General features: G+C 38.4%; 1 protein-coding gene across 1 annotated transcript; it reads right to left on the bottom strand.

Moving 5' to 3' along the window:
* Positions 1-5,237: 5,237 nt before the first annotated feature.
* ORC6 (origin recognition complex protein 6) lies at positions 5,238-20,569 on the bottom strand. Its single transcript, XM_090013645.1, has 10 exons — positions 20,450-20,569; positions 20,294-20,340; positions 20,087-20,191; positions 19,873-19,953; positions 19,660-19,771; positions 19,474-19,536; positions 18,869-18,956; positions 18,644-18,713; positions 5,579-5,709; positions 5,238-5,520 (listed from the first exon to the last, which is right to left on the bottom strand). Exons 1-10 carry the CDS (start codon positions 20,567-20,569, stop codon positions 5,450-5,452), a joined length of 888 nt encoding a protein of 295 aa, XP_089869771.1. The 3' UTR covers positions 5,238-5,449.
* Between the last annotated feature and the right edge of the window lie 2,730 nt (positions 20,570-23,299).

Below are 23,299 nucleotides of genomic sequence, written 5' to 3' on the forward strand. Positions count from 1 at the left end.
CAATTGTTCCCTATAGCAATCGTGTCAATTCACGTTTCTGGCCCCACCACTATTCATCTTCCTTCTCACTTCCACAAGCTTCTTTAGGATAGACTGTCCCAAGCCAGATTGTAGGAGAACTCGACTACCATGCTGCAACTCGGCTTCATAATTGCTAAACGAACAAATATCGTGGTCAGACAGTCTCGCACCCTTGGCAATAAGCTCTTGGTCCTCGTCCTCCCCATCTCCATATGGTCTTCACACAACCTGTACATTGATCATTCTTTTTAATAACGAGTGCTAGATATATTACAACGAATGTTACTAAGAATGCACACGATTATTAATATTTACAGTACTAAAAGATAAAGGTTAAAGCGACAATGATTTGTACTAACGAAGACAAAATCTTGCAGCGATGATTACTTAAGAATGCTAAACATTTCAACGATTTATATTACTAAATGATAAATGTTGAACCAATTGTAAACAATTTTAGACCATTTATCTCATTTAGTTGCAGCCCATCTAAAATGAACTTAGCATTATCCTCTTTGACATTTATTCTAGCCCACCGACCGATCTTTGGAAAACCACAAATCGCAGGGCCACAGTGAGGATGCAACGTGACAATATGCTCCTACGTCCAGGCCTACAAAAATAATATAATAGTAACACTACAACCTTCAACGAGCTTAGTCTATAAGTACTACATATATAATAAACAAATATCTGAACAAATGCCCAAAAGCCCCGATGGTTTTCGTACCCTTAATCGCACGGTAAAGTTGACTGTATAAGTGTGCGAGCATAGCAGCACCCCATGCATAGTTGTCGACTACGTCTAAGTCTTTCAGGTACTGCAGCCACAAGTAATTTATTCTCGAACCATAACAATCAGAAAATAAAGTAAGACCAAAAAAATAAAGAAGGAAGCCGTGCAACTCTTGGTCAGCTCTTTCATATGCACATGTAGCGGACCGACCTTCCCATTTACTACGAAAAAAAGAAACTTTCATCGATGTGGAATTCCTTTCACCAGAAATACATTGACTCCAAACGTTTATCGACATTCTTAGAAGGGTCATACACTTTTCCCTTGCGTTATAGTTTGAATTTCGTAATAGGACAGCATTGCCATGGCATTTAAGGTCAGTGATCCGCGCCACATCTTCTATGGTCATGGTGATCTCAAAAGAATCAAACTGGAATGTGTTCGTCTGATGATTCCACTTATTTACCAGGTGGGTCATGGTGTTTCAGCACGTTTCAAAATAATGCTGGTCCAAAAGGCCACCGAAGTGCATATTTCGTAATCGATCCTTCTGATATGCACTCAGCTGAACATACCACGACAGAACTACAGGCCACTGACACTGCCCTCCGAGCTTTTTACCTGGTGCATTACTTCTCTTCTGACTTCCCTGTAACACAAAATAGCACATTATTCGTATCAATTGTAAATTAGTCTCATTTGTACTTATACACCTAACTGTAGACAGTAATCACTATAAATAATAATCGTTGCACACACATTATCACAGTAATCGCTATACATAGTAATTGCTAATATAGTAAATGATGACAGACAGGATCGATTTACGTACCTTGATCGCACTTTTCTCATCTTCAACCCATCCCTCCAACCTGTGCCTTTCTTGTTGCTCCGCCGCCTCCCACTGTTTTTCTACTACTATTGTCCTTTGTTCCATCGCCTCTGTCATCTGCTTTTCAATTTCTTCCTTCATTTCTCTTTCCTTCTCTTCCTTATATTTTTTCCTTTTTCTTTCCTTCTCTTCCTCCTGCTTCTTCCTTTCTCTTTCTCTTTCTCTTTCTTTCTCTTCCCCATCCTTTGCCTTTCCTTCTCCTCCTCCTCCTACTTCTTTCTTTCTCTTTCCTTCTTTTCTTTCTCCTGCTTCTTCATTTCTCTTTCCTTCTCTTCCTCGTCCTCCTTCTCCTTCCTTTGTCTTTCCTTTTCTTCCCCATCCTCCTTCTTCTTCTTTTGCTTTTCATTCTCTTTCTCATCCTCCTTCTCCTTCCTTTGCTTTTCCTTCTCTTCCTCATCTTGATGCTTCTTCATTTGCCTTTCCTCTCTAATCTTCACCATTTGCATTTTTTTCTCATCCTCATGCTTTTTCAATTGCCTTTCCCTCTCCTCCTCTACCTCCTTTTTTTTTTTTTTTGCCTCTCCCTCTCCTCCGCCTCCTTCATTTTCCTTATCATATTTTGTTGTGCTGAATAGTCCTTGATCATCTTTTGCCTTTCCCTCTGAAACTCCTCTTTATTCTTCAATTGCCTTTTCCTCTCCTCCTCATTATTCCTTTAACTTTGCCTTTCTCTTTCCTCTGCCTTCTTTATTTACCTTTGCCTTTCATTCTCCTCCTTCTTCCCTTGCTTTTTCTTCTCTTCATCATCCTTCTTCTTCATCTTTAGTTCTTCCTCATTCTTCTTTTGATCTTCAGCCGCAATATCTGATGGATAATCCTCTGCATAATATAATTCCAACGCTTTGTCTCTGTCTTTATCATTCTCAATCTTCATTATATTTTGGTACCTTTGATAATGTTCAGATAGATGGGACTGGAGGATAACTTCTCTAATACTCATCTCATAGAACGCCGCGGTATTTCTTCTCTTACGAGTTGCAAACGTTGCTAACCTGCACAACACATAAATTTAACTGCATCATTATACGTTACAATCGCCTCTCCAAGTATATAATAATACAAATTATCTCATTTGTTCTTCAATCACCAACATTACAAATTGTCACAATATTTAGCTTCATAAGTAAACATCGTTGTAAGATTTAGCAAACTTAAGTACAAATCGAGGTAACTTCATAAATACACATCGCTATTGCTTGAAATGTATAAATCGTTGCAGATTCAAACTTGCAAATCGTTGTATAAATCACAACCTTCATAAGTACATATCGTTGCAATGTTTGGCCTTCGTAAGCACCAATCGTGCTAACAGTTTTTCGATGTCCACAAGGTGGATAGGTACAAATCGATTTATTTTCGTATGATAATAGGTGTTATTTAGCATGAATACTACAACCAGTTGTAAGATTTAGCATTCAGATTTACAAATTGATTCGTTTGCATACCGAAACCTTACATGAAACTCACTGAAACGATAGGAGTTTTGGTAATCTGACAGTGGAGTAAGAAACACCCAGAAGGTAGACGCAATAGATGGTGGCAACGATGCTGCCACTGCGCATAAGACGGCAAAGAATGCTCTGACAGTAGAAGAAAGCAAAGGATGCTCTGGCGGCAACAGAAGAAAGCAAAGGATGCTCCGGTAGACTTTGTTGCTTAGGGCAAAAATGGAATGTTTGGACTTTTTAAATCCTTAAGATAAACCTTCCTACGCAAACTTTGCTGCAAATTTTGGCACGTTCTCAATGCATCGTTTCACTTTTCTAGATGGAGGGCAGTTTTGTTCTTTTCACGAACCGGCATTTCAGTTTTCTAGATGGAGTGCATTTTTGTCCATTCCATGACGAGAATGGCGGTAAAGGGTCCTTAAGCCTTTGCAACCGCACCAGAAAATGATGCCAAGTGATGCTGACACACATGGGGATACTAGCCACACGTGATCTTATACGTGGCGCTCATTGGGACCCCCAAACACAAAATGTAGCTAACGGTCGTGGGGGGGGGGTGCACATATAACCTGCTCCGCCTAAATATAGCACGGAATGAAATCCTGCCAGATCTTAGGGACAAGCAAATACTAGGTGAACTGGAAACAACTGATGCTATGTCCAGTTCAGTTTCTAATTAATTTGAAGGTTACCATTTGTTTGAGGACATTTTCATATTGTGAGGGCAGATTTCTTCATTAGTTCCATAAATTAACAGAAAGATGTCAAATCTTGCAGTAACCACTTGTAAGCTTCAAGAGCAAGCTTGAAAACTGCAGGATCATTGGTAATTCAGTAGTCTTACTGGAACTAAGCTGAACTCGAGTGTCTCAGCACCTAGATCAAAGTCCAAATGAACTTGAGCAAACTCAAACTCAATTCGAGCAAAGTGAACCCTTTGAAACCTTAAAAAAAAACTTGCAAGATTGAGCTACAGGCTATTGACTTTAAATTACCTAACCATTAAAAAAAACAAGATTCGACATCTACATTCAAAACTTTTCCATCATTTACCAAAAAGACAGGCCATCAACCGTCCGGAGGAAGCAAGGAAACTTTTTTATGGTTGTTTTTTATTTAGGTATCCTCCCTAAACTACTACACCAGATGCTAATAAAATGCCATTTGCAGCCTGCCGTTCTTTCAAATCTTGTCCACAATGGTAAAACTGCAGTTTATAGCAACGGATTCAAAGTCAGGACCACACCTCAAAAAAGTACAGAAGAGGCAATGTATCACTACATTGCCAAGGCGAGCAACAGGTAGGCCTGGTAAATAAACTGAGCAGTTCGTGGCTCATCTCAGCTCATTCATGCTCATTAAATGGACTCAGCAAGATTAGCCACAAGCAGCTCGTTTAGATTAAACAAGTCGGCAACGAAAGGAGGGTGCTTGGCTTAGATCGGCTCAGGTAGGGCTGTGAAGATGCGATATATAGGTTTTACATGTGATATTCATCACAAAAAGATGTAGTTGGTTAGAGTGTGCAGCTCTCCCTTGGGAAGTTAACTAGTTCAAACCCCATTGTTTTCACTGTGTAAGCTTGTCTCAGCTCACACAAGCCAGATGAGCCAAGCACGAACAGTCCTAGCTTGTGGAGGAGCTGAGCCCGTAAGGCTCCTGCTCAGATCGTTTGGCTTATTTACCAGCCCTAGCAACAGGGTAATGTCAAGTGGGTTCTCAAATGCAGCACAAGCCTACCACGAGTAAATGACAACTCCAGCTTTAAATGGGTGAATAGTTTGTGGTCCCCTTATGATCAAATCAATGGCACAAAACAACCAATAGGACACTGCCAAGTAGGTGTCCATGTACGACCTGTCACTAGCCTTGGACCCTATATCGAATATTACAAAGTCCATCGACACTTCTGAAACTAACTTCTTGACTAACAGCTCCAATTACGTCAGAAAATATTTGAGTCGTACTATGGTCCTCGTTGCAACTTCCCTTGTCCTCTGAGTGAATCTCTGGTATAAAAACCACATTGAAGAACAGGAACAAGATTTACTGTCAAAAAAAAATCCTTAACTGTCCATTATCTACAAGAATAATGAGCAATTTCACTAAGCAGTGGCATCCTTTAAACTTCTTGAAAAGGAAATCATAGTTCAGAGGTAAGGCTCAAAGAACATTCCAAAGTTACAAGGAGACTTTACATATTTCTCCATTCTAGAACAACTATCTGGCTCCGAACAAATGATCTACAAGAAAATAAGTGATTCTCCATTTACCAGAAGCATATGAAATATGGATTCTATACTAAATCTTGTCATTTTTTTGGTGAAAAATGAATAGCACAACGTAGAGATGCTACACAGCTTCCATCTTAACTGTCGTCTGAACCTTCCTCGCAAAGTTCAGTTGTGTTTGTTTCTTCTTGTCTGGCTCTGGAGATTCAATTCAAGCTTTAATCTTACTAGTATAGACACACACACACACCTAAGCCAGAGAGAGAGAGAGTACCAGCAGCCTTGCTTTGGTTGTTAGATGCTAAGACTGATGTCTTCCATTCTTCATAAGCACGCTTCTGCATACATTTGTGTTTTTTATACGTAGGCAGCTGCAATGTACTTCCCATTACTGTGATACCAAGACCATAAAAAAAAGCCAACTGGGAATGCTAGGCAGCCATCAGACAAAAGCAGTATCTTCTAAATAATTAACAATAAAGAAAAGACTGACCATGTTTTCTTGTTAGCTAATAAAAACTTGGCTTCAAATGTTCAATGACAATCTTTTCGAAATGCATTAAACGGGATGCTAGATCATGCAATACAGAACAATGACAGAGTTGCTCTCTTTTTCCTTTTTTTTTATTCGACAGCCAAGCTGGGTAATAACCCCATGGGATTGGAGCCCAGGTTGGAATCCAGTTATCTCATTTGACCTTGATGACGAAGATGCTAAGTCTTTTTGGCTGCCAATTTCTAATATTGACTCTTTAGATATGTCAGATTTACCATATCCACTGCTTTGGATGCTTCTGAAGTGCCAAAATAACTGTTGGCTTCTTAAAATGATGGCAAACAAACTTTCACACCCTTCAGCAATCCATACGTAAAATGAATCAGGTCTCTTAAGTTCATTACTGTTACTAGTGCAATGTGGGCATAAACCAATTCATTAAAACAGAAAAAAAAAACTAAATGATAAGCCCAAGTACGCAAATATAGTCTACACTAGTTTTCTTCGTGTCAGGCATTTTGAGTACTCTACTAGAAGCAGCAAATTTTTCCAAACCAATGCATAAGCTTTGATCCTTTGAAGGACTAATTTTGGCAAAACCCATATAACGTGAAAGATTATACAGCTTCCTAAAATTATCTCTTGCAATAAAATGCATCCTCTGAGCTAGGAACAGAATCAAAGTAAAACTTCCATCATGAATTCCCAGTATTTATATTCAGTGATTGCAACTCCTGGAATCAGCTAAATGGTCAATCACATTTTTTCTCACATCATTAAGCCATTGTACTCTGCTCAGGGCAACCAAACTTGAAAATATATTCTACTGAGAGCATTCCAGGTTGCAGCATTTTTACTAGAGTTGTAACAAGGTTGTCTGTATCATACCGTATTGTATGATACGGTACGATACATATCGTAACTATGAAGGAAAATGATATGATACGCACTAGTATCGTGATACGAGCATGTATCGTATGTGATCATGCACAATTTTATGCATAATATATACATTTTGTACGCATGATTTTGTATGAAATGAGCATTAACAACCCATGTTTAATTGATATTTGTGCACGATCCTGCATAGAAGAGTTTGATATCAATTACAAAAAAAATTAAACAAGTTTTGATCCACTTGAGTGTTTTTGAAAAAATCAGTTTTTTATTAACAATTTTTTAGAAAACAGTTTTTGAAAAAGGTGGTTTTGAGAAATTTTTGAAAATCATGTAACTTGTTCACAAAAATTTCTTAAACACCCATTTAACCTAGCCTAACCTTGGCGTTTTTCCCTCTTGGAATTCACGCCCCTCTCTCTCTCACTCTTCTTTCTTTCCCCCTTTTCTTCTTCCTCTCTTCCTTTTTCCTCGCCGGCTTCTTTTTTTTCTTGGAGGTGTTGCGTGACGTGTGTGTTAAATTATAATTCATAAGACAATGTATTAGTTGTAGGGGTATTTTAGTCATTTCTACATTTTACGCATATTCATGTTTTTTAACATGATTGTAATTCCTCCTTTTTATTTTTTCTCATTTTTGTAATTTTTTTCATTTCTTATTTTTTTTTCTTTTATGTAATATTTCTGTACACAGTCAGTGGCAGTGTACAACAGTCAGCCACAGTTTAAAAAAGATAGACATTGGGCTGATTCCCAACGTCTCTAATAAGAGACGTTGGAAATAGCCCAACGACTCTTTTAAGTGTGCTTATAAATAAGGGTTATGTGAGCCAATTGAAATAAGGTATTCCACGAGTTGTCTCCTTAAGCTTATAAACACTGTGTATTTATTGCACTTCTTTTGTAGTGTAAAGCTTATAAACATTGTGCATTTATTGCACAAAGTGTAAAGCTTATAAAGGATTTATTTTGTGTCTTGAGTAATTGAATTATCAAGTTATTTGAAAACTTGATTGTTTGCAAGGATTCTTCACATCGTATCAGAGCAAGGTTGGAGAAAGAAATATCATGTAGATTCTCAATTGTTTGTGCCTCGAAAAGTGTGCCTTCGGTTTTTTGGTGATTGGAGTGGATCATCTTGTTCATCCAATATTTTAGAACTCTTCTATCAAGAAAGGTCTAAAAATCCTTCGTGGTACGTATTCTTTTTCATCATCTCTCCTGTCTAATGGGTGAAAAAAACTCATTTTTCTCTCGACTTCAAACTCAATGGGTCCAAGTATCAAGTTTGGGCCAGAAACATGGAGGCTCATATTAAAGGGAAAGGGCTTTGGGGCTATGTCCAAGGATCGATTCCTGAACCGGAGCCAAGGATAACCTTGATGAAGAAAGGAAAAATAAAAATCCTTAAAGGCGAAGAAAGAGCCAAAGCTCTTGAAGACTACACCCAAAAGCATGAAGAATGAGAGATGAGGAATTTTAAAATCTTCTCATGGATTTTCTCATCCGTAGAAACAAGAATTATCGCCAATATTATCAAGTTTAAGAAAGCTTCTCAAGCGTGGGAGTACCTTGAGAAGATGTACACCTCCAAGGACTTGTCCCATAAATATTACCTCCAAAAGAGGGCGCTAACTCTTCATCAAGGAGAGATGACTATAACGGGTATTTTGCCAAACTCTCTTCTATTTGGGATGAGCTTGCTATGCTCAAACCCAAGTGGAGTAGAGAAGTCATAGAGCTTCGTCATAAACAATTGGAAAAAGATAGATTTTTTTTATTTTTTGAATGGGCTTAGGGTCTTCTCTTTTATCCACATTCACTTCCCCCTCTCTTGAAGATGTAATTACTAAACTAAATGGGGAAGAGGCTCGTATGGGTATAAGCAAGAACAACCCAAGTGTTCTAGCTACACCTTCCAATAATGAAGAAAAAAAAGAGTTAATGTCGTCTCAAGACCGGAGAGCAACTTAAGAACCTACAAGCCTCCTCACTTCAAGAATCAAAACTCAAGTGGACAAGGAGAGAAGAAGGATTATAGCAAGCTTTTATGCCATTTTTTAAGGAAACGGGGCATATCAAGCCTATTTGCCCAAAGTGGAAAAAGTTACTTGCAATGGCTACTACATCCCAACCTCAAAAGGAAGAGTGCTCGTCATCTTCAAATAGAGCTCTCTCATTGCAACAAATCGTGGATGCACTTCAACCTCTTCTAAAAGGAGCTATTTCCGAAGCCATCATGTCAACAACTTCTCCTCCCGATAAGACCTCTTGGTTTTGAGATTCGAATGCTTCTTTTCACATGACCCCAAGTTTTAGTTCTTTTTCCGAATACTCAAAAAGTTCATCTCCATCTTTTGTTTCAACCGCAGATGGAACATCTCTTGAAGTAAAAGGAATAGGAAATTTTGAAAAGCAAGGGTTCTTTATTCCAAAAATTAGATTTATACCCAAATTAAACTTAAATTTGTTTTCTGTTTCTCAACTCTCGGATCATGGGTGTGATATAAAGTTTTCATCTAACAAATGTTGGATATAGGATCGTCGGTCCGGGAGATTGATTGGGGAAGGCTCTAAGAAGGGTGATCTATAATATGTCAATTCCCTTCAAATTCCAAAGAACCCCTTTTGTAACGTTGTCCAACAAAAGGATATTAATGTGTGGCACAAGAGACTTGGACATCCAAATATTGCAAAAAATTCTCATGTAAAAGTGATCTCACTTGTAACGACTGTATTCTTGGGAAAAATGAAAAAATTGCATTTTTGTCAAAGTTCTATGTTTACAACAAGACCTTTTGAAATTATCCATTCGGATGTACGGGGACCGGCACCCGTCCTATCAAAATGAGGCTTTGCATATTGTGTCATTTTTGTTGATGACTACACAAGATATTGTTGGATTTATTTTCTTAAACACAAATATGAAGTTTTCTCGATTTTTAAAACCTATCATATGATGATTAAAAATCAATTTAATGAGAATCTAAAAATTTTTAGAACTGAATCTGATGAAGAATATCTTTCAAGTGAATTCAAAAATTAACTTGAAAGTCATGGTATTCTTCACCAAAGATCTTGTCCGAAAACCCCTCAACAAAATGGATTAGTCGAAAGAAAGCATAGACATATAATAGAGACAACTCGAACATTACTTGTTTCTCAAAACATCCCAAAGGTTTTTAGGCTGAAGCGACTTTAGCATATGTCTATCTAATAAATCGGCTACCTTCTAAAAACTTGAACAATATCTTGCCTTTTGAAAAATTGTATACCAAAGAACCCGATTATAGTCGGTTGAGAATTTTCGGTTGTAAATGTTTCGTTCTTACAGACAAGAACGACAAGCTTTCACCAAAAGCCATTGCTTGCGCTTTTCTTGGATATTCTGAAACCCAAAAAGGGTTTCGTTGTTATGATATTAAGAATGAAAAGCTATATGTTTCCAGAAATGTGAGTTTTCTGGAAAATGTTAATGGTTTTGAAAGGAGTGAACCCTTTGAAGAAAACATGGATTACTCTTTTTTATTTAAAATGTTAGCACGTGATGATGATAATAATGATGATTTCATTCATAATGATGTCAATGATAAAGAAGATGGTTCTTCCCATCCACATATCTCTTAACATAGAAATGAAGGAGCATTGAGAGATCCTATAACATATACCTATAGAGATAGAAACAGTTTTAAGAGTGCAATTGAAAAATTAAGTGAACCTAGTGGGTCCATTTCAACGAATGATGAAAACCTACGAAGAACTGAGAAGTAGAAAGATGCCTTCTAGGTTTATTTCATATGATTTATTTACTCCTAAACATAGAGCATGCCTTAGCGTCATTCATTCCTATATAGAACCCAGAAACTTCGAAGAAGCCAAAAAGAATGATGAATGGCTGAAAGCAATGGAATGTGAGCTTTCAGCTCTCAACAAGGCAAAGACTTGGGAGTTCCAAGATCTTCCTAAGGGTAAGAAAGCAATAGGGTGTAGATGAGTATTTAAGATAAATAACTAAGAGCGATGGATCTCTTGAGAGATATAAGGCTCAATTAGTTGCAAAGGGATATAGTCACGAATACGGGATTGACTATGAAGAAATGATAAGGTTTATGAAACTCCTGCTATAGTAGGAGCCAAAATAAAGATTGATTATGGTATTCATCTCTCTGATCCCACCCCCTGTAGACAACTTGTGGGAGCTTTGATGTATCTGAGTATTACTAGACCAAATATCTCTCATGCAGTTCATACTGCAAGTAAGTTCCAACATGCACCAATATCAGTTCACATGAGTGTCATCTTGCGGATTGTGAGATACATAAAGGGCATACTAAACAAAGGAGTATTCTTATCCTCTTCTTCTAAATTAAAATTAATTGCTTATACCGACTCCGACTGAGGATGTGACCCAAATAGCTGTCACTCCACCACTGGTTTTTGTGTGTTTTTAGGAGACTCGCTGATTTAATGGAGATGTAAGAAGCAGCAAAAAGTGTCTATCCTAAACAGAAGCTGAATATCGTGCCATGACAACTATTATCATAGAAATTGTATAGATTCATCAGCTATTAGAAGACATGGGGATCTCAATAGAAGGGTTAATCAAGCTATGCTATGATAACAAGAGTGCAATATACATTGTCAAAAATCATACTTTTCATGAGCGGACTAAACACATTGAGATGGACTGTCACTATGTTCGGGAAGCGTATCTGAAAGGAGTTATAGATCTTTCATATGTAACTTCAGAATATCAGTTGTCAGATTTCTTCACCAAAGCCTTGTGTGCTTCGTAGTTTAATTTTCTCGGCAAACTTTCGGTCATCTTGCCCTAAGTTTGAGGGGGGTGTTAAATTGTAATTCATAAGACAATGTATTAGTTGTAGGGGTATTTTAGTCATTTCTATTTTTTACGCATATTCATATTTTTTAATATGATTGTAATTCCTCATTTTTATTTTTTTGTATTTTTGTAATTTTTTTCATTTTTTATTTTTGTTCTTTTATGTAATATTTTTGTACACAGTCAGTGGCTGACTCTATACTGTACACAGTTTAAAAAAGATAGACGTTGGGCTGATTCCCAACGTCTAATAAGAGTAGTTGGGAATAGCCCAACAACTCTTTAAGTGTGCTTATAAATAAGGGTTATGTGAGCCCATTGAAATAAGGTATTACAGTAAGGAGTTGTCTACTTAAGCTTATAAACACTGTGCATTTATTGCACTTCATTGTAGTGTAAAGCTTATAAACATTGTGCGTTTATTACACTTTTTTTGTGGTGTAAAGCTTATAAACACTGTGCATTTATTTTGTGTCTTGAGTATTTGAAGTATCAAGTTATTTGAAAACTTGATTGTTTGCAAGGATTCTTCACAGTGTGATCATCGTAGAAGACAGCTCTGCTCTCCCCACTCCGTCGGAGACAACCCCAAGTACGTCTCTTCTCTCTCTACTCTTTATATTTCTGCTCGTAGAATAGGATTTCTAGAACTTCTAAATTCATATAGTCTTTTTAGACATTGCATCTTAGTCTGATATTGTATTTACATTAGTTTTCTGCACACAAGTAGTGCTCCATTGGATTCATCGCAGCATATAGTTAGTTTTTAATTTTACTAGAGAATATTTAAAATATATATATTTATTTCTGATTCTTTTGCCGATCTGATCTGCTGATCAGATCGGATCAGATCAACCTTGTACTTGCCGAACGCAGCCTACTCGATCAGCAGGCACGTTGATCAGTCTGCCAACGCAAACTGATCTACAAAACATTTTTTTCGCTCAATCTGATTTGCCGAACTGTATCAGGCTCAATCCGGGACTGAGCCAGCCCTGATCTGGCCGGCAGTTTTGCCCACACCAGATCAGGCCGGCTAAGTCTGATTATTTTATCAGATCTGCCATCAGCGACAGATCTGATCCGCTATCATTGCCCAACCCGATCTGATTGGCTTATTCAATCGGACCATATCAGTTCAGCCTGAGTTGCGACATTTTTTTAGCCAGCCTGCTAACTGACCTGTGTGTTACAAGCAGAACAAGCCTAATCTGCACCCAGCAACAGAGCAGACTTAGTCTGCAATCTTTTTAATGTAAAACCGAGTAGATCTACGATCAGGTTAGTCCAGCGCAGATCAGCCTATTCGGCCAGCAGGTCTGCCAATTTTCATTTAACCAAATAAGGCATGTGTATCTGTGCATGTGAAAATATTTCTTTTACTTGCTTATATTAAGATCCAATTCACACATAGGTAGCAAGTTTCTCAACTCAGAACTGCAAAAGTAGTTTTTTTCAAGTCGGATCTGATCGGCCAGCCTAAATTTGACAATCAGATCGCTGATTTGACAGGCCGAACCTACGTGACATCATACTGATCTGTTTTGATCAGATTTGCCTATTCGGTTAGCAGGCATGTTAAATCAGCCCGCATATGGACTGTTGGGCTGATTGGTTTCAAACAAGGCTCGGTTAAGGTAGGTTGTGTGCTGCAGTTTGGTTAGTACTCCTTTATATTAGTGACAGATTTTAGGTTAGTGAATTTATTTTTAGATTTTTTTGCTTTTGCTAGATTTAAATATATTTAAATTTTGATTCTTAGATTTTCTTTATTTTCTACAACTAACATTGGCTAGATTAGAGAGTCTAGTGAGTTTGTTTGTCTTGTTGTGTTGTGTTTTGCAGGTGGGTGCAAGCTTGTTGATTAGAACGCAACAGCGAGGGTCATGCACATGCGGACCAAGGAAGTTAGATCGCGAGCGAAAAGAGCCTTGCAGATTTTTGGTTTTTCTTTATTTTTATTTTTTTGAGCCGTTGGCTATTTAATTTATTGGGGTTGTAATAATTTTTATTTCTACTTGAACCTCTGTAATAGGATAGTTCATTTTATTTACATTTTGTCTAAGGCAATAAAGCTCATTCTTGTCTGGAGTACAAAAGTTATAAACTTGTTCCCTGAGTTCGACCCGGATTTCACGACTAGTGTGAACCGGTTAATTTAATATTTGATGCATGGTTGGCACTAACAATTTTTAATAAAAAATCCTTTCTAAAATACTTTCAAGAAAAGTTACATCAGTATGTATCGTACATTTCAGACACATGTCATACCATATGTTCAGCGCACTTAAAAAAGGCCGAAAAATAATTTTTTCGTTTTTGGGTTTTAAATACCTCTTGAGGGCTAACTCTCTCATTTGTGTAGAGGCCATTAGAGAGGTATCCACGCACCTTAGGACTTGTGAGAGTGATTTGGGGGTTGATCCGTGATCATGCATAATTTATGCATATTAAATTCACGGTTTTATGCATGATTCGATGCAAAAATGGATTAAATACCCATATTTATCAACGTTTTTCAAGGCATTGGTTTATTTTCAAAAAGATGAAAAATTGCACAAAATAAGTTTACTTGAGTGTTTTTGAATTTTTTTTATTTCTTTTAATAACCTTTTTTGAAAATATTTTGTTAGAAAAGGTAGTTTTAGAAATTTTATAAAAATAGTTAGTGTTTAGAAAATAATTAGTTTAACCTAATTTTGTTTTATAAATAGCATTATGGAGAAGGGGTTGTCATCCTCCCATTGAGAAAAACGCCAACCTCTTCTCTCCCTCACCTCTTCGTTCCTTTTCTCTTTTGTTTCGTCGTTGCTTCTTACCTTGTCATCGGAGTGCGCATCCAACCACGGGAGTGAGCGCTTCTTCTTTTCAACCCCTCCATCGGAAGCGGCTGTGAGTTGCTTCCTCTCCCTCGTTTCTTTGTTTTGCACGTAGTTTAGATTTATTTTGTTTTGTTGTGTGCATAAGAATATAGTTCACATCGCATATAGCATAGAATAGAATTTAGAATGTTGTAATCTTTAGTTAGTAATCGGTATTGCCGTTTGTGTAGTTTATGAAATTTTATCTTTGAAACACGCATAGCGTGAAACTATCCAACGGGCCTGCATGATTCACTTGTTCACGCAGATCCGTTTGGAAGGGTGGATGAGTGTGCAGCGTGCGTGAACTAGAGTGCAGTAGATTCACTTTATAGCCCTGTCTTTTCCCTTATCATTCGTTCTAGTGACACTGAAGCAAATCTGATCAACATATGTAAGAGAACCTAGTGTGCATGATCTCCAAATCCCGCCAATCATTAATTTTTTTTTAAAAAAGCATACTTGACCATATTCAAGAATCCGATCCGTTCTGCAGGTTGCTGGAAACAACGTTAAAACCAGTGTTCTGAAAAAGAGTTGAGGTGTAGCGAGGCGCTCCACCAAAAACCGAGGTGAGGCATAAGCATCGAGGCATAAAGCGTAAGCCTCAAAAAAATTTGAAAACATAAAAAAATATAAAAAAAATATCTAAAAATACAAATAAATAAAGAAATGCTTTATTGATGAAATAACAACCAATAAAAAATAGAAAATCTCAAATAAGTACTAAAAAATATGAGATTAACATATAAAAATAACTAAACACAGATTACATAACTGAAAAATATATGAGATTAACCAACAAAAGTTAAAATATACTAAGAAACTGATTACATAACAGAAAAATATATGAGATTAACCTACAAAAGTTAAAATATATGAGATTATTCTAAAAAATATGATATTAACATATAAAAGAAAGTTACTTTTATATGTTACTTTAGGTAACATAAAAACTGATTAGATAACTAGGAAATTTATGAGATTAACCAACAAAAGTTAAAATATACTAGGAAACTGATTACATAACTTAAATAACTGGAACATATATGAGATTAACCTACAAAAGTTAAAATATATGAGATTCTTCTAAAAAATATGAGATTAACATATAAAAGTTAGTTACTTTTATATGTTACTTTAAGTAACATATAAAAACTGATTACATAACTGGAAAATATATGAGATATGTCACATGGGTACGGGTGCGGGTGCGGGCGCGGGCGCGGGTGCGGGGATTCGGCACTTCCAAAAAACCTGGGTGCGGGGGTGCAATAGGGGCAAAAATGTAATATATATATATAAAGGGGGTCGGGGGAACACGCGGGTTTTTTCAAATTTCGCAGTTGTCAGCTGCTGATAGAACAATTGTTGTCTGCTGCTGACAAACAGCTGCTGCAGCTGTCAGCATAATTTTTTTTTAAAAAAAATCGGTAGCCCATTTGGGTAAATTTTAAAAAAAAATCCAAAAAAAAAAAAATGGACCTAAATGATCATGGGTGCGATCAACGCACCCGGTGCCGCACCCGCGTCGAGTCGCGTCGACGCGGGTGCGGCACCCTGCTAGCCGAATCCCTGTGACATAGTATGAGATTAACCAACAAAAGTTAAAATATACTAAGAAACTTATTACATAACCGAAATAACTGGAAAATATATGAGATTAACCTACAAAAATCTTGTTGATTATGTCTTAGAAATCTTAAAAAATAAATAAAATTTTGTGCCTCAGGCTTGCGCCTTGAGGCACAAAGGGCCGCACCTCAAGGCGAGGCGCGCCTTTTGCGCCAAAGGCACATTTTTTATAACACTGGTTACAACACTGTTACAATAGTTGAGATTATTTTTCTTTTCGTTGGATCTCCAGCAAATTGCGTGATTCACGCAGTTCGCGCAGAATCAAGTGTGAACAGTTCATGCTAGCTCACGCCTGATCATGTGTGACCAGGCCAAAACACGCAGCTTCATGCTGCATCATGTTGATTCACACTGACTAACGCAGATCACGCACCAGCATGATCAACGATTAATCAGTTATTATCTGCAGCAGGTGTGTTTCAGCCTATTCTGTTTAGTTTAGATTGTTTTTTAGCTTAGGTATCATTAGACTAAATCTGCATATTTTTGTATGTATTTAGTTAGCATAGTTGATTTAATGTTTCTTTAGTGAGTTTGACATATCCTAGTTAGGCAGTTATGTTTACTTTATATCTTTGTTTAGTTAGTTAGATCGGATTTTATATGCAGTTAATTAATTAGATCATGCAACGTCTTCTGTAGTTAATTGGTTAAATCAGTTTTTTTAGCAATTAAGATTTGTTTTGTAGTTAGAATATTAGTTTGTTACAATTTTAGTTAGTTAGATCAAATTAGTAAGTTGGTTAGAATAGTTAGTTTTGATTATTGTTTCTTTTCTTGTCATAACTAACATTAGTTTTAGAAATAGTTCCCTTTGTTTCATTGGTTTTGTTGTTTTGTGTTTTGTGTTTTGTGTTTTGTGTTTTGTGTTTTGCAGGGGAAGCCTTCGTGTGTGAAGAGCACTCATAAGAGCCCTCATAAGAGCCCCTTAGTAGCTTTTATAAGCTTGTTGGTTCAACTGGAGCATTGTGTTTACAAGGGGCTCGACCACAAGCAAAGAAGACCTTTCGTTTTTCTTTTCTTTGATTTTTATTTTTTTTAAAGGCCAGAGGACCATTTATTTTAAGTTGGATTGTAATAAGGCCTATTTATTTTTTTATCCCTCTGCAGAAAGGTAACTCATTTTAATTATTTTCATTTTAAGACAATAAAGATTGTACTTGTGTGGGGTACAAAAGTTGTTAAACACGTTCCTTATTTTTTACTCAAACTTCGCCACTATTGTGAGACGGAATTTTGAAATTTGATGCACAGTTTGCACTAACGATTTTTACCAAAAAAAAAAATACCGTTTAAAAATACTTTCATAAAAAGTTGCATCAAATTTTTGGCATCGTTGTCGAGGAACGATGATTTAAAAACTGAGTACCCACTTTATTGTCTCTTTTGCATTTATTTAGGATTACTAGTTTAATATCATGTTGATATTTAGGACCGTTAGTTTGCTTTTGTTAATTCATTAAGAATGTTAGAACCACGCTGAGTGCAATCTATAGAGCAAGTTTATTTGTTTTGCACGGCCCACCTATTAAGATACCCCTTATGTGACTTTACATGTAGTTTGCTTTTGTGCTTTATACCTGCATTGAGTTGTGGTTGTTTATTTCCTTCTTTCAATTATTTATTTTATTTTTGCTTGCTTTCGTGGTGTGGTTTGATCACGATTGGGCGCTAGGTTAGGTAGAAAACCAACCCTTAAGATGGTTGCTATACCAGTCTCTACCCAAGGCGTCTGCAAGGGTGATGCTCGCTTGACCTCAAGCTTGTTTTACCTATAGAGGACCCCGAATTCATCATTAGAAGAGCTCGCAGATCCGACCCCATGGCTGAGGATAAACAGCTCACATGTCCCCTGAGGGAGCATTTCATTCTCAATGAATATACTCTCGCCTCCTACATCGCGAGACCTGATATAAAAGCGAATCAATTTGAGATTAAGATCAGTGTCATAAAGATGTTACATTCCTTCTACGGCCTTATCAATGAAGACCCTTACCATCATCTCGACGAGTTTCTCGAGATCTGCTCTACGGTGCAGTTCAATAATTTCAGAGATGATGCGTTGAGGTGAATATTGTTTTCGTTCTCCATCAAGGACAAAACCAAGCAGGCTAAAGTCTTTAGATACAGTTCGGATTGCCAATTGGGAACAGATGCAGAAAGAATTTCTAAAGAAGTATTTCCCAATTGGTAAGACGAATCAATTTCGTAAAGTCATAATCAGTTTTTCACAAATCAATGAAGAACAATTTCATGAGACTTGGGAGAGGATGAGAGATCTTCTCTTAAAGTGTCCCCACCACCAAGTGCACGGTCTTACTAAGAAGAACCATCAAATGATGGATGCAGAATATGGAGGCACGTTTATGCTAAAAAATGAAGACGAAGCATGGTCGCTATCAACTACAGGGGTTCTATCATCCCCAACTCTCTGCTGCAATCAGGATTCTTCTCAAGTACACATAATTGCAATGCACACATAACTATCCTAACAAAAATATGTAACATAATGTAGTTCTTGCATGCCAAATGGAAGAGATGAGAAAAAGTACCTCCAAAGCATCTTCCTCATCATTCGACTCACTAGATGCATCAGACATCTCACCACCATCCTCATGCTTTCTTTTACTAGGTAATGCATCTAATAGCTCTGGCCATTAATTAAACACCATAAAAAATCTTGAATGCCAGAGGACATGTAATTGTAGCAAGAAAGGATCAACCAATTTCAAATTATTAAGCAGAGCAAAGGAAAAAAGATGGTTATGAAGAAGCAGGGAGCATGTAGTCAATAAATTATTATACCTCGGCGTCCTTTGACAGCTTTAGGATCCTTCTTTTCCTTTGATGTCCCAAAAACATCAAAGCATAAGTCATTCATTGAAGTTGAAATCTGTATTTGCAATGAACGAGGATTGAGCAAATGAAAGCAGATTCAACAGATAATATGCACAGAACAATCATTTCAAACAAAATGTCATATTAACCACATACACTAGCCAATGAATGTGCTTTGTCACTTCTGTATGTGAATTTGTGGGCAGAAATGGTAGGCAAGTTAATCCACACATAACAGGATTAGAACAAAGTTGAGCATCTCTCGTTTCATTCCCCAACTATGGCAATGTTGAATGGCTCGTGCAGCATAGTAACTTTTGCAAGGCTGACAGCATACAAGGTTTTGTGATTACACCTTGTTCTTTCAATGATAATGCCATAGTTATCAATCATAATTGCCAATCACACAGAAAGACAAAAAGAAAAAAGAGTGCTCAACTGGATGCTATTATCAAAATTTTATCAGCTAGCCTTTGAGGGAAGAAACAATAAGGCAAGATCTATGTGAAAGACATTGAGCCCATATAAACATCACATTAAAGGAACAAATAATGAAAAGCATGATGCATTACACTGGAAAACTCTGACTCAGAAGTGCCGCAAAGCTCGATCAATTTCAGCTTGTCCACCTTAAGCTGCACCCAACAAAAAGAAAGCGTGGATTTACATTAAGGCAAGAATAAAGAAAAGGAAGCTTCCCAAATAAACACCATTGAAGCAGTTCTATATGAATCAAGAAAATGATCACTGATATATACTTTGTGTCTTCTAGCGCACAGATAGAATGCAACCCCTGTAAACACGGTTCGGCCAAAATCAACTGTCACTCGCCTATCTTCCGGCAATGCGGCACGAAACCGTTCTTTGTATCTGAGGGCCAACATCAAATTAGAAACTAACACAGAATAAAAGATATAAGAAATTATCTAAAATGGAAAAGAAAAATCAGAAGAACAAAAAGAGAGACTCACAAACTCAATCCTCTCTGCACGAAAGGGATTAGCCTCACACAGCCAAACTGGATCCCCAATTCCCGAACATCCAATTGAGCCCTAAAATTCGCAAAGTATCCACCATAAAACAAAAAACTAAAAAAAAAAGTTCAATTTCCAGAAGTCATAAAAGAAGGGAAATGGGAAAAAAAACTTCGCATTTGTTCTGGAGAGCAATCGATTAAATGGTTACTTGACACCGAGACCGTTTTGCATTGCGTTCAAGGATCTGGTATAGGCCTTGTCGGACATCCCACTCAATTTAACCGCACTCTGCCGATCGAACGGAACCTTGAGTCTGACTCATCCAAAAACAAGAACCACTAATTAATCCAATTATCATGGAAGAAAGAAAATGTGACAACAGCGGAGACATGATTCGCGAAGGAATCGCCGATACCTCGAAGCCGCGATCTGCAGGCAGATAACGGCCTTACAGATCTCCCCCTGCAATTACGAAAAAATAAAGAAACGAGAATTGTGGGCGTGAGAGCATGGAGGAGAAGAGAGATCGATGAAGAAGAAGAGAGGTGAGGGATGGGGATGGGGGCCTGACCACGCCGATGATGGAGGAGTCGAATTGGGTGTCAGCGAGGCGACGGAGCTCCTCGGCCTTGCGGATGAGGGGCTTGGACCCGGAGAGGCGGAGCCTGGAGGCGATGTCGGAGAGGTCCATGGGTGTGGTTGGGGGGGGCGGGTTTGAAGGCGGCGGCATCTTCATTCATTCTTGGGCGGGTGGGTTTGAGGAGGGAGGGTGGTGGGAATGGCGGGAATCTGGTGAAAATTTTTTGAGGGAGACAGCGTGGAATGTGAGAGAGGGAGGGAGGGAAATCTTCGCGCCCTTCTGGGCTGGGTAGGGATGGTAGTGGACCGGGGGAAAGCGGGGCCCCGCCCCGCCTCGCCCGGTTTGGACCGGAGATGAAGGGTATGAAACGGGGATGGAGGCGGGGACGAAGGTTAAAATCCATCCCCGTCCGGGGGTGGAGGCAGGGATGGACGTGCACTTTTCCCCGCCACGATCCCTGCCCCGACCACTTTTCCCAGCATTATCCCCGCCCCGCCTCATCCCTGTTTGAACCGAGGATGGAGGACATGAAACGGGGATGAAGGTGGGGGTGGAGGATAAAATCCATCCCCGCCGGAGATGGAGGCGGGGGTGGAGGATAAAATCTTGAGGCGGGGCGGGGGTGGAGACCTTGTCCCCTGCCCCACTGCCATCCCTAGGGTTGGGGGTGTTACGGGCCGGCCTTATTACGGGAGACTATGGGTTGGAGTCTGATCCTTTTGGGTCCGGTTTCAGGCGACATGGAGTAATGTTTTGATCCCCCGTCCCTCGACGGACTTCGACGATGAAGGTCGCCTATGGTGGAGAGAAAGAGAGGGTTGAGGGCAGACAAACGTGTTGCTACTGCACATGATTTAGGGTTAGTAACTTAGTAAGTTAGTAATTTTTTTAACCGGGATGGGGCGGGGATGAGGCGAGGAGGGGATGGGAGGGGGAAAGTGTAAGTCCATCCCCGCCTCCATCCCCGAACGAGGATGGATTTTAACCTTCGTCCCCACCTCCATCCTCGTTTCATACCCTTCATCTCCCGTCCAAATGGGGCGGGGCCCCGCTTTCCCCCGGTCCACTGCCATCCCTACACATGAACTTGTTGTTCCACCCTCCACCATGTTTTGTAATAGGGATGAGGCAACGTTCATTTCATCATGGGCGCACCGTTGGGGATCCTCTAAGGACCTGTGCACAACAAAACGGAGAAAGGGAAAGTGTACCTAATGTCGCCATCGATGAACCTGAATCGGTGGCTGGCGGTAGGCGCTGGTGGCTGGATCGGGATGAGCTTTGCTCCTCAGTCAGACTGCAACCCTCCAATGAGTGCAGGCTCCTTCAGTAGTCGGTGAGCAGGATCCCTCTTCCCTCTCTTTATGAAAAATGCTCAAAAAATGTAATTTTGGCCTTAACCCTTCTTCTATGTTTTTCTTTTGATTTTCTTTGTTTTTCCAGGGTAGCTCATAGATACGCTTTTGTAGTTATAGCAAGGAAACAATTAGCGTAATTGTTTCCTCCCTATATGCTTATCGGATGGAACACCAAAAAGGAAAGTTACCAAAAATGGGTAACTGCCACATAGCGTAGCTTATCCCAACATTCTCCCACTTGTTCCAACGATAAACCAGTAAACTTTATAAGAATGACTTGATGAATAGATTGGCCTTTGCAAATCTATTTTACAGATCCTTAGTTAAATCTCTAATCCTTATGAGATTAACAACAACTGTAATAAGAATCAATAAACTGCATGTGATCACTTTATTTATATGCATATGTCAAAAAGAGTTTAACAAGTTCATCCTTAATACATGTTCAGAATATAATCTCGGTCTAGCCCTTTAGTAAGAGGATCAACAATCATCTCTTTGGTACCAATATTAACAATATGCACTAGATGATTCTCTGTCATTTCTTTAACAACAAAGTACTTTAATTCCATATGCTTGCATGACGTAGTACTTTTGTTGTTGTTCGAAAAGGACACTGCAGCTTCATTATCACAGTAGACCTTCAGTGACTTCTTTATGGAATCGACCACCTTTAACTGTGATATGAAGTTCTTCAATCATATGGCCTGCGAAGTAGTCTCGTACAATGCTATAAACTTTGCTTTCATTGTGTGAGCAGCAGTGGTCGACTGCTTCCCACTCCTCCAAGAGATCGCTCCCCCAACAAGTAAGAAGACATACCCAATAGTAGACTTTCTACTATCAAAGCATCCTTCTAAGTTTGTATTTGAGTAGCCAACGACCTCGAAGTGATCAACTTTATGATACGTCAACATATAGTCTTTTGTCCCTTGCAAATACCGCAAGACTTTCTTAGCAGCCTTCCAATATGATATGCCTGAATTAGACTGGAATCTACCAAGTATTCCCCACTACGAAGAAAATATCTAGACGCGAACAAGTTTGCGCGTATTGCAAGCTACCAACGACTGATGCATATGGATAAGCACTCATCTATTCTTTGTCAATTTTGTTTTGTGGACAATCCTTTAGGCTCAATTTGTTACACTTTGACATGGGTGTTGAACCAGGAGAACAATTCTTCATCCCATATCGCTTTAATACTTTATTTATGTAGGATCTTTGGGAGAGGCCTAGAAAACCTTTTGCTCTGTCTCGATGGATCTTAATGCTAAGTACATAAGCAACCTCACCCATATGTTTTATATCAAAATGTGATACAAAAAAATGTTTTATCTCTGAAAGTAACTTTATATCGTTGGTTGCCAGCAAAATATTATCCACATACAACATCAATATAATGAACTTACTCCCACTTTTCTTAAGGTATATGCATTGATCAATATTGTTTTCTGTAAACCCAAAAGTCACAATGACTTGA

The sequence above is a fragment of the Nuphar pumila genome, chromosome 1 (assembly GCF_984573655.1).
Source record: "Nuphar pumila chromosome 1, dmNupPumi1.hap1.1, whole genome shotgun sequence".
NCBI classification, from domain to species: Eukaryota; Viridiplantae; Streptophyta; class Magnoliopsida; order Nymphaeales; family Nymphaeaceae; genus Nuphar; species Nuphar pumila.